The sequence below is a fragment of the Eublepharis macularius genome, chromosome 4 (assembly GCF_028583425.1).
Source record: "Eublepharis macularius isolate TG4126 chromosome 4, MPM_Emac_v1.0, whole genome shotgun sequence".
Taxonomy (NCBI): domain Eukaryota; kingdom Metazoa; phylum Chordata; class Lepidosauria; order Squamata; family Eublepharidae; genus Eublepharis; species Eublepharis macularius.
Genome location: NC_072793.1, coordinates 62008171 through 62023494, shown reverse-complemented (window position 1 = coordinate 62023494; position 15324 = coordinate 62008171). Strand labels below are relative to the sequence as shown.

Below are 15324 nucleotides of genomic sequence, written 5' to 3'. Positions count from 1 at the left end.
GCCTACTTAATACGTTAATTGTTAAATGACAAATGAGGTAAGGATTGTAAAGCAGAGTCTGCAAGGCCAGATAAACATATTACAGTGTTACTGCAGATGCAGTGCATGTTGCCATCTACAGGAATTTTGCTTTAAAACATCAAGATTGTTTTTCTTATGCATATTCAGCTGCTATAAGCTAGGATGTAAAAGCTACATAAAATGAGTACTGAAGTGCTATCCTGTGGAAACAAACATCAAATCACACTCTCTGGCTGCAGATTAATTCAAAACAGAACTATCTGTGCCTCATGCCATACAAACAGATTTCCAATCTTGGAAAAAAATTCTTCTTATTCTATAGCTCTCCTAATTTCAATTGCAAATAAGTAAATATTCCATGTTAAGCAATCTTAACTACGCACAACTTGAAATGGTAGGTATTAGATTACACTGAATATAGTATAAATCAAATTCTCTTTTTAAAAAACCAATCATTTATTGAAATTTTCCTTCATCTTTAACAATAAAACATAAGCAGTTACAAAAAACCCTTTTAACACTTAGAAAGGCAAACACATTATCTGGGTGGTAAAATTATCCGGAAGAGCTCCTAAACATAAATCATGTGGCTACGAGCAACTGAACTCTGTGAATTCACAGTCCAGTCCTCTGAGTTCATACAGGAAGCAAGACAAATAAGCAAAAAAGAGGGAATCGGAAAGGAGCAGGAAGAAAGTTGCTGTTCCTCAACTAGACCAGCTAGTTGAGATATTAGGCAACAATGACTGTTGGACAGAATATACTCCAAAAATATACCTCATGTGCCATTCAGGGTATATTAGGTATTCCTTCACAGTATATGCATGCACTCACGCTCACACAAGTACATTACTAGCTTCTGAACAGATAAGAATATTCATTTGTTGCTTGATCCTCAACCTTCTTATTACAAGACTAAAACTTTTAGCTTGTATTTAAAAGATTGCTATAGACTGAGTATAGAAAGCATTCACTGGATTAAGTATAATCCATTCTGTTTTTAGAAAATAATGCCGTACTCAGATAATCAAAAGTATCAATTTCCAAGGCTTTAAAAGGCATATAATCATTCAAAATGGTGAAGGTATCATACAATAAACAGGGCCATAGTAACGCTGGAAGCACATATATGGCATCTGGATCTTAAGAGGCAATGTGAGAGTCACTGCAGCATAATGGTTAGTGTTGGGCTACAATTCTGGCACACCTGTTTCATTAAAGCTAGGGTCGTCTCCAGCCAACAGACTCCACTCTATGCCCAGTGCTAATCCAAGATGGAAATATGAGGTCCCATTCATGAGAGACAGCCAGTGTGGTATAGGGGTTAGTGTTGGCTAGGATCTGGGAGATCCAGGTCCGAATTCCTACCCTGCCATGGAAGCTTCCTGGGTGACCTTAGGCCAAGACACACACACTCTAGTTACAGTGGTATTGTGAAGAAAAAATAGAGAAGAACATATAAGCCACTTGGGTCCCTAGTGGGGGAAAAGGCAGGGTATAAACAAAGTAAATAAATTAAATATGTAAAAACTCTTACTTAACTGATTGCATTAACACACATTTAAATATCTAGAATTATTATTTTTAATGTATTCCAGCTTTTAAACAACATGGACTAGTTTGGGCCATCCATACAACATAGCAATCGAAGCTGAATTTGAGATAGGTAAGATTAGGAAGAGAGATGGTTCAGTGAGAACCCATGTGTAACCTTCAGCAATTTTTGCATGAAAACCGCGAGAACATAGTTCATCATATGTAACAATTCTAGCTGACAGGTACAGAGTCAGCAATTGATCTGTTTGACTTTATGTAAGACACCATATTATAATGTCAATATTGTTTAGGTCTGACAAGATAAAGTGGCGCTGAAGATTAGTTTCATTTCAGTTTCCAATTTGATTCTTAGAGGGGAAGGGAACCAAAAGTGTGTTTTTCAGCTACAAATACAAACAATACAGAAGACAAAGATACTTGAATACACACAATTTCAAGGCAATTTCAAGATAAGCACTATTAGAAAAGAATAGAAAATGCGAGGGAAATTGCCTTTGTTTGTTTTTAATAAATACATTGCACCATCAAAGAATAGCATACAAAATAGTGATTTGCACTTGTGCTTTGGTGTTTTGGTCAACGCCACTTGAAAAATCCCAAAGAAACACACTAATAGAGGAAAAGAATTGCTCTGCTATTTGAAAGGAGTATGATGTGAAGTGCTTTAATAGTTTCAAATGCTTTGGAATAAAAACTATACATTGTTTGATAACAGAAAAGTTCCCTCATATGTCATGAGGGATACTTTCACATTACCAAACCAAATCCTGAAGCACTATCCAACATCTTCCTCTAGTGCACCTCTGAACCAATGGAGAGCAGAAATACCCATAGAGACCTTTCACACTGCCATTCCTCGAGCAGGTTCCCACCATGCTGAGTTTGTGACAATATGCTTAGCCACTATCTGCAATGAGAAGACTTTCCTTGCCTCTCACAGAAGGATCCAGTGGCCCTGCTCTTTCCAGGTCCCTACAGAGCAGGTCATTTGTGCTTCAAGTGAAGTATCCAGCCAGCATGCATGATGTATGTTGTCACAGGCCTGACACAATGCATACCCTGCCAAGGATCAATGGGGAGGGGGAAAGGGGGAAAGGGGCTCTAGAGCTGTAATGTGGGTCCCCTCCTATGCATTAAGCTATACACTGATGAAGAGCTGCACCCCTGGGAGGGGATGGTACATACCCCAGCTCCGAAACCTCATTTTATGTATCTTATATTAGAAGAGCAACAGAAAAAGAATACGGAAGTTTCAGTAAAAGAAATTCTCAGCAATATACTTTTCTACCCAGAGATCAACATTAGGCCACCAAAGCAAAAACTGGAATGAAGCACAAGAAACTTCCCAAACTCAGATTTCATAAAAATGGAAGTACTAGGACACACAATTAGATATGGATTTTGTAACCATACTGCTCTTTCACATCTGGAATTAACTGAAGTGGAATTCAAAAGGCAGTATAAAAGAAGCAAAAGTAAGATGCTTCCCTCTTTAATCCATTTTATTATTATTATTATTTTTTACTTAGCATAAGACTCCCAGCTCTTTCTGGATCCAAACAGAGGTTAGTGGAGGAATGTGTCTGAATGAATTTGCAGCAGTTTCTTCCCAATTCTCTCATGCCTTTCTTAATTTAGATCACCATATCTTCTAAACAGAGGAAGGAAGCGAAACATATGACCCATACTCTGATGGGATGAATATGCCTCCCACCGTCCAGTTTAAAACTGACGCCTGCCACTCTTAAGAGCATCTGACCTGCACTTGTCCCCTGCTGGACCCCCTCTCTCTCTCTCTCTCTCTCTCTCTCTCTCTCTCTCTCGGCTCAACCTGTACCTCATTAAGCTCATGTAAAGTAAGCTTACCTTTTGTTTATACAGCACGAAATCCTGTCTCCTCGAACCTTTCCTTTGTTAGAACAGAGTCAGATCCTTATCATAAATTCTCCCATCCTATTTGCCTCACATTCATACTTCCTCCCCTCCCTTGAGAATTTTACAAAAAGGGAAAAAGTCTCTTCTTCAGGATGTAAAGCACTGTGGCCAAAAACAAAGCAAGGGCGAGGAAGATGAGCAGTTTATCAGTCAATTCCCTGCGATTGTATTTTGTAATGAGCTTTCGTCCCAACTGTATTGTTCCAGACATGGATTTAAATTCCTCATTTGCATCCAGGATGGTTCGTGAAGAAGTGACTGAAAGAGAACACAAAATTTCTGAGAACATGTAAAATTTCAGCTCAAAGTGTTTCAAATCAGGCAAAAAGCAAAAAGACTGTGAGAGTCTTGTGTGATCTTGAAAAAAACCAATGCAACATACATTATACTAGGTAAACTGGCCCAAAGGCATGGTAATAAACCTGAAGAACTTTTCCACTTAAGGAATGCTGAGTACGCTTTAGATAAAAACAACATTTTGCTGTTTCTTGAGGTTCATTTGAGACCCCAAATGACATTTCATTGGCCCATTCTTACAAGACAAAAAAATAGAGTGGGCAAAGCTAATAAATGAGATGGAATAATACCAAGGGACAAAGTAGAGAAGAAATAATTGGTGAAAGTATATTTAGTGTTAATAGTTTACTAGTCTCCGCATATAACACAGGGGTAGTTCATACCTTGAGCAACCAGAATTGCGCTCACAGAAGCAAATGTTCCTGCCTCCCCACGCCCTCTGCAGCTTGCTGTGCTTTCTGAGGTTGGCGGACAACTGGAAGCAATAGGGGAGGTCTGATGGGGGGGGGGGGCGGTGGCGCTGGTTCAGTTCTGAAGTTATACTGGGCAGTCATGTTTTTAAATTTTAAAATGTGCATTCTTATGTTCTGGTGTGCACACACACACACACTCTTGGGAAATAAAGTTTAAGGTTTAGTTTGTAGATAAGGACTTGTTTGGGCATTACCATTTTTTCCCCTAAGGCTCTAATTTCCACACCTCAAAACTATTGGTTTTCCTCTGGCCTACTAGAGGGGACTTGGATGTTCAGTACATCTCTGAAGAGAAAAAGGGGTAATCAGCAGCCCAGGATTTCAGAAACATAAAATTATACAAGGTATCCACATACTCATTGTAATCGACATAGTATGTGATCATGTATTTTGTACCTGGGTATCAGTACCAAGAACAAAATGCTTTGTGAGAAGTGGTCCTAAAAGGAACTCCTCTGCAGAACTGCCACTTCAAGCCTGTTAATCTCAACTTCCCATCAATGGCAATATCAAAATACACACACATCCCCTCCCATCCCTGTTGCTGGAGCAGATTATTGCTGGACATTTTCATATGTTTGAGGGAAATTTTAAAAACTCGACAAAATGTTTTGAAGCCAGCAACTAAAGAACTGGTCAATTTTTATATATTTGGCCAGCAAAAGATCTTTTAGGTCATTGATTTGTGGAATCAATATATTATGCCTGAAATGGAAATTCAACATGACCAATCACACTATTGCACAATTCAAGTTTCCATTCAGATTATTTTTTCATCTATCTGGTATAAGAAAGACTAATGCTATTTGCCACATTAAGAGATAACAGAGGACTTCCTGAGTCCAAGAAAAAATTATTTATTGCATTTCACAGAAAGGACTTCTCTGACTTTTTGCATAACAGTAATATTTTAATGGCAGATTAAGTACAGGTGGCCTTTTTAAAGTCAAGTGACCTTTGTGAGCTCTGCCTCAGCCAAAGAGGAAGTGCTTTCAACCAGATGTTAGGGAACCAAGGAGCTGCCAAGACTGTCACTTAAGAAGAGAAGAAGCACACACAAAGAAGCTGCTGGCAGCCCTCAGCCTGGGAAGGAGAAGGAAGAGAGAAAACTGCATTCTTTCCATCCCCCTCACAAAACAAAGCCAGAGGGTGCACGTTAGACTGCAGAATGACACACAAATAGTTAATTTAGTCAGCAGATCTGATAAATTGTTTTAATGGCTAAGAGAAACCATCAGGCCAAATTCTAACTTTCAGTTCTAAACCCCATGAATCTTTTTTGGTGTAGTGGTTAAGAGTGCAGGACTCTAATCTGGAGAAATGGGTTTGATTCCCCACTCCTCCACTTGAAGCCAGCTGGGTGACCTTGGGTCAGTCACAGCTCTCTCAGAGTTCTCTCAGCCCCACCCACCTCACAGGGTGATTATTGTGGGGATAATAACAACATACTTTGTAAACCACTCTGAGTGGGAGTTAAGTTGTCCTGAAGGGCGGTATAGAAATAGAATGTTATTATTTTTGAAGAATGCTGAAATTTTATTTGGACTAGAATTGTGCTGATGGAGCTTTAAGATTATTGGTGGGGGAGGAGTGTCATTAATTGTCATCTGGTAATTTTATGTCCCTTAAATATGTTGTCACCTGCCTAAAGCCCTTATGATTAGACAAGGTAGAAAAAGTATTTTTTAAAAAACATGGTGTATTAGTAGCTACAGGGTTTGAATCATCTGATTTACTATTCATAATGAAGCAAGATGGAGATATGGGTAAAAAGAACAAACAAATTGGGTTCTCTTACTCATTCTAACCACCTAGGGACCCCCTCACACGCACACATTCATAAGTGCTATTTACACTGCTTTCTATAACTTAAGCTATAAAGTTACAACTGCGTAACAGTTGTAATTTATATGGGTTTGCAGGGAAGGGTGAAGGGAATCTCAGCCTGGAATACTGGGAACTTATTTTGTGGAGCTATGTTTTATGCCGCTGAACTTGGATCTTGTGATTCTTTGATTTTACTGTTTTATTTATTTGTATGCTGTAATCCGCCCTGAGCCCACTCGCGAGGAGGGTGGACTATAAATTTAAACCCATTCTCTAACCTACAATAAAGCTGGATTTATTGTTTAAAAGTGGATTTCTTATGTAATCCAATGATTATTAACAAACATGTTTTCCTTTTTTAGAAAAGTGGCTTTCAATCAGTGTTCTAGGGAACATGTGGGTTTAGCAGGAGTTCCCCAGTGAGATCAGAGGTGGTAATCAAGCTTCCCTGAAAAACAATGCCTGTCCTCCTCTCCTGATATTCCTTTGTCATGTGCAGATGCAGAGAATTTTGATATATTTCTCAGTTCAAGATGGGTGATGGCAAGGACTCACTGGCCTGGAGGGCATGCCAAATGAACTACATTTATGTCTTAGAGCTTTCCTGTTCCAGAATCCTCTGCAGTCTGATTGATGCACAGAGGGGTGATGTAGAAAATGTTCCCTGGAAGTTTGACTATCATGGTGTTAGATGCATCTGTATTTCTGAAAGTGTGTTACCAATCACAGCAATAATCTGAGGCATCTCTACATCAGAAGCAAGCATTCTTCTCTGTTAATTTTTAAAACAGATATTGCCATTGATACAAAAGTAGAGACTGCTAAGCTTGAAGCCCCTGCATCTTAGGGCCACTCTAAGGTCATTTTTGGGGGGTCTTTCATTCATAGGGTTGCCAGAAATTGGAAGCGACTTGAAGCACATAACACATACACAGGCACTAAATGTCATTCACCAGCACATTTCCCTGGCCTTACTGATACAATGGTAATTATCCAGTCAATCACTACAGACAATGATTTACTAACCTAGAGTCTGCATAGCCTCCTCACTTTGCTGAACCTGCTGAGACATCATCCTGCTAATACCCATCAGGCTCTCAGTGATGTTACTGGCCCCCTCAGCCAAGCCTTCCTTAGCAGTTTTCCTAAAAATAATAATAATAATAATAGAAAATGAGCTAGTATAAAATGAACTTATCTTCTGAATTAGTTAAAATACTCCAAAAGCCATTGGGATTGCACAGATGGAAGATGACTCCAACCAAAAGGTCATGAGGAATGGAAGCACTGGGAACAGTAAGGAAAAACATCAGCTGCTTTGGTCTCTAATAGCTTATCAAAGTTATTTTACAAATGATAATAGAAAGAAGAGGAAAAGCCAAGTGGCTAAGTAAACAAGGAGCTATGTGGCCAAGGATAAAGCTCTGCAGCTTGACAGCAAGCATTTTGGGAACTCTGAAGGTGCAACATTTGGTAACTGAGGTGTCCAGTTACAAAGGAATAATTATGTCGCCTTTTTCCTATTGGTGTTGTCCTTGTGGAAGCCAGGTTCATCTCTTTTTTATAAACCTACTTTTGCACAATCAGCATCTAGTTTTAGGTTTAATAAGTAATAAATATTGTGACAAGAGCCAACATGATATAGTCGTTACAATGATGAACTTTAACCAAAAAGATCAGATTTCAAATTCCTACTTAGCCATGAAAGAACACTGGGCTACTCACGTTCACCTCATTAGGTGTTTATGAAAAAAAAATGGAGAAGGGGAGAATTATGTAAGCTACCCCAAGCTCCTTGAGTGAAATATGATGGTGATTATTATTACCTTTGTCTTAGAGGGTCTCCTCCTCGCAATAATTCATCTTTCTCCGCATTGTCAATGGCAATTTTGCAAGCCAGATTAGCCTTCCTCCATGCTGTCTGATTGCTGAAACCATTAACATACTATAATTTAGAACAAGAAGAACAAGACAGAAACATCTTCAAAGACTGTATTAAGCGGGAAGCAACTGAGATAATTGAATACATATATATATGCTCAAGCCATTGTTATTTCACATGATTATCAATGATCATGAATGCATGTGCTTTATCAACACTGGATTAATTGCTACATCATGCAGTTCCCTCACTTGATTATTTCCTACAGCATCTCAACACTGGTACATCTAGCAATGAAAAGACCTGGATGCTTGAAGACATGAACAATAGTCCATTACTATCCTCTGGAAGGTAAGGAGTGACATCCATAACATTGGACTCAATGTGGGGAAATATTAAAAAAATATTCTAATTGTTACATATACATACAGTATCAAAGTGCTGGGGAAATGCATGCTTTAAGAATAGCGAAGAAATCACAAAAATGTTTCCTTTGAACAGAAAAGAAGGACCATGGCTCTGTGGCAGAACAATTTCATACTATGCCCATAATTTTTATGGAAGTGACAATTATCATTAAGATTTTAATTAAAATGTAACTGGAGCTGTCAACTTGAAACGGAAAGAGTTTATAAACCATCAAATTTTATAGATGATGGCCACAGTTCTTTATATACTCTCAGACTCCTGACCTGCCACCTAAACTCAGAAAGCCAGTATCATCTTGGCCTCTGTTGCTTTGATATTTTTAAAAGTCACTGCAAACTGGAAAAAAAGACCAAAATGCATTTTACTTATGAGCTGTTTTTATAGTAGCAATTACTACTCAACTACAGGTGTTCCTTGGCAGAAAAAAGCAATGGTTACAAATGGAAAGGTAGTATACTGGTCCAATTTTGGTCCATTTCTGGTCCAATTCACTCCATTTTGTGAATTTGCAAGAACACCTTTATTACTGGGGGACATAATTTTGTTTTGATAAAACTGTATTAAGATGCGAATCACCCAGCATATATCTTTAAAGATATGGATGACAAACAATGCTCACTGTTCAACTTACCTGAGCATTTGCTTTTTATGGTTCTCTACTTCTAGGAGCAAAAGTTGCTTTTCTGATTCTTTATCTTGTTCCTTAGCCATCTGTTCAAGCTCCTAAGCAGATCCAGAATCAACACTTACTATTAATATTTTGAATCATTCTGTAAACTCTTCTCAAAGGAATCAACCTAATCAATATCCCAGTCCTAAATATCTGTAGTTAAAAGAAAGAAATGCTTATTCAACAGAGTGTAATTAAAGGGAAGCATGTTTAGGATTTAAGGGCCTAATTAGACTCTGTGGTTTGGGATCAGATGGTCTATGGGTTTTGAACAACACAGTGTTAAACACTGTACTACCGTTTAACTTAGGGATCTCATTTTGAGTGGAAAGGTGGCAATCAAATGTGTTAATAAACAAATAAACTTTTATCTTCTCAACAGCATGAATAGCTACCATGTTGAAAACCAAGGCTGACAGCACAATCTAAGTCCACTGAAATCAATGGGTACAGAAGGGTGTGCCTCTGCTGAGGACTGCATGGTGAAGCAAACTAAAATATGGATATCCTAATATAAAGCTAGATAAAAATTGTAGGTTCAATGAAACAAATTGTAACAATTTGTTCTATGGAAAACATTAGTAATCAGCAAAAGTGGTGTGGAATTTTATGTCGACCAGGTATACTAAATAGAATGTATGTGCTTTTTATAGGGTTAGGGTCATGCTATTAGGTTAGCAGACATTTTTCTCTCTGTTCCGGTACCAAGCTGTGGCATTTTGTACCAAACGGAGTCTCATAGTTAACTCTGAGGGGAGACCTATGTAAAGTGCATTACAGTAGTCTAGTCTTGATGTTAACATAGTGTGAATTCAGGTAGCCAGATTAGATGTGTCAAGGTAGGGGGCCATTTCTTCCAATGAGTTGGAAGAAAGTGTTCTCAAGCAACAGTACGGAATCCTGTATAATCCTTAGGCTCTTAACAGAGTCAATAAAAGTCAGCTGAACCCCACTGCAAGTGGGAAGCACAATGTCCTTCAACTTCTCTGCCTTCCCAATCAACTCCACTTCGATCTTGTTTGGGTCCAGTTTCAATAGGTTACCTTTCAGCCATCTAACCACATCAGACAGGCATCAGCTCAAGACCTCTACTCATCACCAGAGGATTTGGGTATAGAGCTGGGGGGGGGAGGGGTCATGCACATACTGATGACATCCAGTTCCGAAGCTACAAATGGTTTCTCTAAAAGGCTTTACATAGCAGTTGAATGACATGGAGAATAAGACTGTGCCGACTGCACACACCAAAGTGAGACAGCAGTATCCCTCTTCCTTCCACAAGCACAAGTTGTGAAGGAGAACCACAAACACTTAGGCTCACATTAATCACTACCGCTCTCCCTAATGGAAATTAAATTTGAAGATCATCCTCCCTTAGGGCTCCATTCTTCATGTTCAATACATTTGGAGACTGACAAGGTCATGAAAGAGTATTTGACTGAAATCAACAGAACTGTGGGGTTAAAAACAATGCCAGAGATCACAGCAGCTCCCAAGTCTTCACTTCATTACTCCAAAAATTTATCTGAGAGGTTTATTCAAACATATTCATCGATCTTGTTGTGGCGCAGTCATAACTGAACTAAACAGATGGCTGTCTGCATAGGGCTGTCATAGAGGACTGTCAGTCAGCTCCAGCTTTGTTTCTCTGATAATGCAAAAAACACCCACAAACCCTAGATCATATGGGATTCAATTACTGGAGGGTATACTTCAGTTGTTCATGAGGAGAGGCTTCCTAACAAGGGTTCAACCAATGAACCAATTATTGGGGGGGGGGGCGCTCACCTTCATTACAGATTTTCAGAAAGAGGATGGACAGCCATCTGTTGGGGGATGCTCTAGCTTTAGATTTCCTCCACTGAGCAAGGGGCTGGAATAACAAGGGTTTTTTTCAATTCCAGAACTCCCTGTCCTCATCCTACAATTTGGCTGGGCTGAGCAGCATATCTGGCAAATCATATGTCTGGAGGGTTTTTGTTGAGCTAAGCGTTTTTTGAAAGCTCCAATGCTTAGAGATAGGGAACATATATAGGACAGGATCCAGACTAAACTGGCAGTTTCCACTGATTTCCCCTTCCTGCTGCAGACCTCCCATATGACATTCCACAGAGTCCCCGATCTCACTGGTGCAGCCCTTCACACAGGTCAGTGAGCTACAGTAGGACAGGGAAGGTAGGAAAGTTCCATTCTGACTTTGGAAAATTTAGTCAGGCTCCAATACACTGAGCTTCAAAAAAAATCTTTATCAAGCTGAATTTTGGCATTTTTCCTTTCTAGCCTATTTATGCATGTTATTTATAGTCCACATTTCTCATTGGGACTCAAGGCAGATTAGAGTGCAAGTCAATACAATCAACAGCTAGGACATTCAATAAACAACGTGCTAGGATTTGCAAACTTGCAGAAATTGGAAACAAGCAGAAATCCAGTACAGAGCTGAAAACAAGATCTTTGAATTTTCAGAAAACCTTCATTTTTTAGACTGCAGAAAATAGTGACAGCTGTAAAACCTGGCTAATATTGCAATACTCTGTATGAAAAAAGATTTTGTCCTGCCCCTAAGAGGAAAAACAGATATTGTGCTATTTCACATTGCCTAAGGCAGTGCTGCACCAGCATTCACTTTACTGTCAGAGGGGATCTGTTCTGCTCTGGGAAGGGAGCAGACAGAGGAATTGGGAACTGCATCAGAAAAGGAGGCAGACAATTTGGGGCATAGCTCTGCCTGCTAGTGTAGCAGAGCAGTTTCATTCCACTTCTGGGAGAGGATAGAGTTACGAGTTCTGTCTCTGGTGACAAGCAGACTGGATAACTTTATGCTTTAATTTGGGCTTAAATAAATCTTGTTGTTTTTATTAAACCTCATTTCAGTGATCTCTGCACTATTCATATGCAATGCAATACCTACCACACTGCAGCAACCCATAGCCTTTAAGAACATTTGTAACTGAGCGGAAGGTTTGTATCTCAGAATCAACCAGGTTCCCCAAATTCTTAAGATACAGTGTGAGTTCCCTTGGTTTCAAAGAAAGAAGGGGCCTGTCACACTGATATTCAAATTTACCTTGTATTATCAACCTTCCTCACCTGTATTCTAAGCCGCAAATGCTGAAATTTTTCCTTTACCTTGGCATTCAGTTCTGTAAGTGTACTTACAGGGCCCATGCAGTCCCGGATATCCTAAAAGAAATAACAAGCAATATACAGAACTTTTGCATTTAAGTTCTTTTAGAGCATGTTTTACCAGTCTTACTCTCCAAATGTAGTTCAATTCTCAGAAATAGCAGTTATAACAAAATAATAACAACATTTGATTTACAGACCACCCTTCAGGAAAATGAAGAACCCACTCAGAGTGGTTTACAAAGTATATTATTATTATTAGCCCCACAACAATCACTCTGTGAGGTGGACTGAGAAAGCTCTACAGAGCTGTGACTGATGCAAGGTCACCCAGCTGGCTTTAAGTGGAGGAGTGGGGAATTAAATCCAGTTCTCCAGATTAAAGTCCCACCATTCTTAACCACTACACCAAATTGGCTCTTACTAAGCCAACACAGCATTTAAAAGAACAACTGTTATTCTAGTAATGAAAATAAAATATTTAAGTTAAAGCACACCCATGTTTTCTACAAGCAATGTGAAAATTAATGCTAAAGCTTGTTCAAATGATAAAAAGCTTGTATAAAGAGTGTGCATCCATATAGGAAATGACAAGATTACATACACAGAGGCATGTAAATCACAGTCTTTACATTTACTGCACAGGCAATCACTTCTTAGATGCACTTATGCAGCAGCTTACATGCATAGAAGTCAATGGACTGGGAAGGGTGTAACTGTACTCTAAGTAATTACTATATGAAAATCCTTTTCCCTGCATGACTTTAGCAGTGTATGTACTAGTCTCTGCATTTACAGAAGCTTGGCTTTAGTCCAGACAAAGAATTGAACTGAGTGGGAAAGAAAGCAGAGAGATTGTCTAATGTATCATACTATCCTACACAAAACCATCAGTTTCTGCATGAGGATAGTTTTAGGTGAGTAGCTGTGTTGGTCTGCAGTAGGTGTCTGAAGAGGGGAGCTCTGATTCTCGGAAGCATACACCCTGAAAACCTTCTTGGTTTCTAAGGTGCCACTGGACTCAAATCCTCCAATTCCTACATGAGCAATGGATACATTCAGTCCTCAATTCCCACAACTCACAGACATGCCAAAGGATGCTCATTTCATGATATACAATCCCCCCCCCCCGCCCCAGTAAGAAATGGGATAGCACTGAAAAGGAAATGGATAGGAATAGATAGCTGCATTTCTCCGTCCTTGCAGACGACCGGAACGGGCAAGAACAGTAGAAGGCAAAGAAAGGGCGGAGGAAGGAAAGGGGGGCAAACACCTCAGGGGCCTCAAGCCCCAGGCCCGGTTTTCGCGCCCAACAACACGCAGGCGGGAAGGAAGCCCAGGGGAGCCGGCCCACACCAGAGCTGCCTGCGCCCGCGCCCCAAGATGGAGGAGGGCACCCCAACGTCGCTTTTCTCATTCGCGAACAGCAGCGGTGGGATCCTCTTCGCTGTTCTGCGACCTTCCAGAGGGGACAGAGGCTCCTCTCACCACCCGTCCCCGACAGTGAGGAGAGTCCAGCAGAGGGGCCGACCGAAAAGAACGAACTAGGGCAAGAGGGACGTGGCCACAGAGCCCCCCCACCCCCCGTCCACGGAAGGCGTTTAAGGCAGGCTCAGCAGACAAGCTAGCTATTGACCGGGGAGGGAAGAAGGAGCCATACCTGAACCGCCGCTTTAATCTCAAGGTCGAATTTAACGATCTCCTGGTTGCAAACTCGGACCGGCACGTCAACAGCAGCCGCCATCTTAGCAATGACGGCAGTCGGCAAAAAGGCGGCCGGAACAAATGTCGACACGCCCACTTCTCTGCCCCGCCCTCCTTGCCCGGACAGCGGGAAGCCTTGAGCCCCGTTTCCAAAGAGGCAGGCCGGCGGGAGGAAAAAAGAGAGGCGTGGCCTTCCCTTCCATTTGTCTAGTCTCGCGAGGCCTGGGGAGGGGGAGAGGGGAGGAATGGATTTTGTAGGTATAATTTATGATACTTTATTTGGTGCATCTCTCAAGGCAAAACAGTATAATCCAGGGGTCATTTCGTAGAAAAAGAGCTGGAGGAACTCATTAGCATAACTCATTAGCATATGCCATGCTTCTTGCCATCACCAGAAGTGTGTCGTTAGCATAACTGATTTGCATATGCCATACCCCCTGAAACCGCTTATTCTGGGGACAGGGTAAAAGCCGGAACGAGACGGAACAGGCCGGAACGGGCACTAAAGAAATGCCAGTGCCACAAAAAAGAGGGGGATGTGTTAGAGACACATGCCTAATATCAAGAGTTGCAGCGGTGGACTTCCGGTTTGGGATCCAAGGAGGTCTAACGCAGCTCTAAGTGCAGAGCTGACCGGGCTGCCGTTTCAGCGGCCGGAGGGGCACAAATAGCCTCCGGCCACCTGCTCTCAGGTGGAGAACAGGCAAAGAACGCTCAAAGACCTCAGGGCTCGTCGATCTCGGGCGAGGGGGGGTTCTGCGCTAAGGATTCTCTCTCGTCTCTTGAGGTCCCACCCTAAGACAGGTCGGCTAAAATCTCTGCGGCAGAACCGGGGCCAGTGCGGCTGGCATAAGACCTACATGCCCAAGCTTCAACAGGGGAAAAGTAGGTGGAAAAGAAATTGAGATCGAAGCAGTGATTACAACCCAGAAAGACGCTTGAAAAGGTAAAGATTACTATCTCTCGAATTGAGATCGATTGCTTAAAGTAATGAACTTTTAAAGTGAAACTTTAAACTGCAACAGACGGAATATAATGAGGGGAAGACTCGGCAAGAAATAGTTTAGAAAAAGGACTAAGTTAAATGAAGCTATTAAAGAAACTGGAGAATTGTTTTTCATACCTGTGGTCAGAGAGTGATAGCAGGCTGTGAGAAAATTTCTATCATCGCGAGAGCTGCAGTGGAGAGACGGGAAACAGGAAGTGCGTCACAGTGATAGAGCTGCTGGAGAGAGACGACCCTTATTGGAGACAGGAAGAAGGGAATCGCCATTTTTGAAAAGGGAAGGACTTTGACTTCAACAGGAGAGGAAGTAGGACATCTTGGATTGTTTCTGTTACAGACAATACCAATCATTAGGGACTCTAAGCACTTTGACAAATGGCAGAGGAAAATATCGGAG

The 15324-nt window shown here is 40.9% G+C and overlaps 1 protein-coding gene across 2 annotated transcripts; it reads right to left on the bottom strand.

Annotated features, from left to right (window-relative positions):
- Positions 1-480: 480 nt before the first annotated feature.
- BNIP1 (BCL2 interacting protein 1) lies at positions 481-13961 on the bottom strand. 2 transcript variants are annotated; one of them, XR_008596951.1, is made up of 7 exons: positions 13878-13961; positions 12182-12274; positions 9053-9144; positions 7937-8038; positions 7137-7255; positions 3445-3771; positions 481-3229 (listed from the first exon to the last, which is right to left on the bottom strand). XR_008596951.1 is itself a non-coding variant. In XM_054979016.1 (6 exons), the coding sequence occupies exons 1-6, from the start codon at positions 13959-13961 to the stop codon at positions 3575-3577; spliced, it is 687 nt and encodes a 228-aa protein (XP_054834991.1). In that variant the 3' UTR covers positions 481-3574. The 2 variants fall into 2 exon arrangements, 1 of the variants encoding a protein (XP_054834991.1); XM_054979016.1 differs by having other exon boundaries at positions 481-3771.
- Between the last annotated feature and the right edge of the window lie 1363 nt (positions 13962-15324).

Bases quoted from the DNA above. Each gene is read 5' to 3' on its own strand.
- BNIP1 (XM_054979016.1), bottom strand. From the start codon at position 13,961: ATGGCGGCTGCTGTTGACGTGCCGGTCCGAGTTTGCAACCAGGAGATC. The intron at 8,039-9,052 runs GTAAGTTGAACA...TAATGGTTTCAG, and splicing joins CATAAAAAGCAAATGCTCAG to CAATCAGACAGCATGGAGGA. The intron at 3,772-7,136 runs GTTAGTAAATCA...GTTCTCTTTCAG, and splicing joins GGAGGCTATGCAGACTCTAG to TCACTTCTTCACGAACCATC.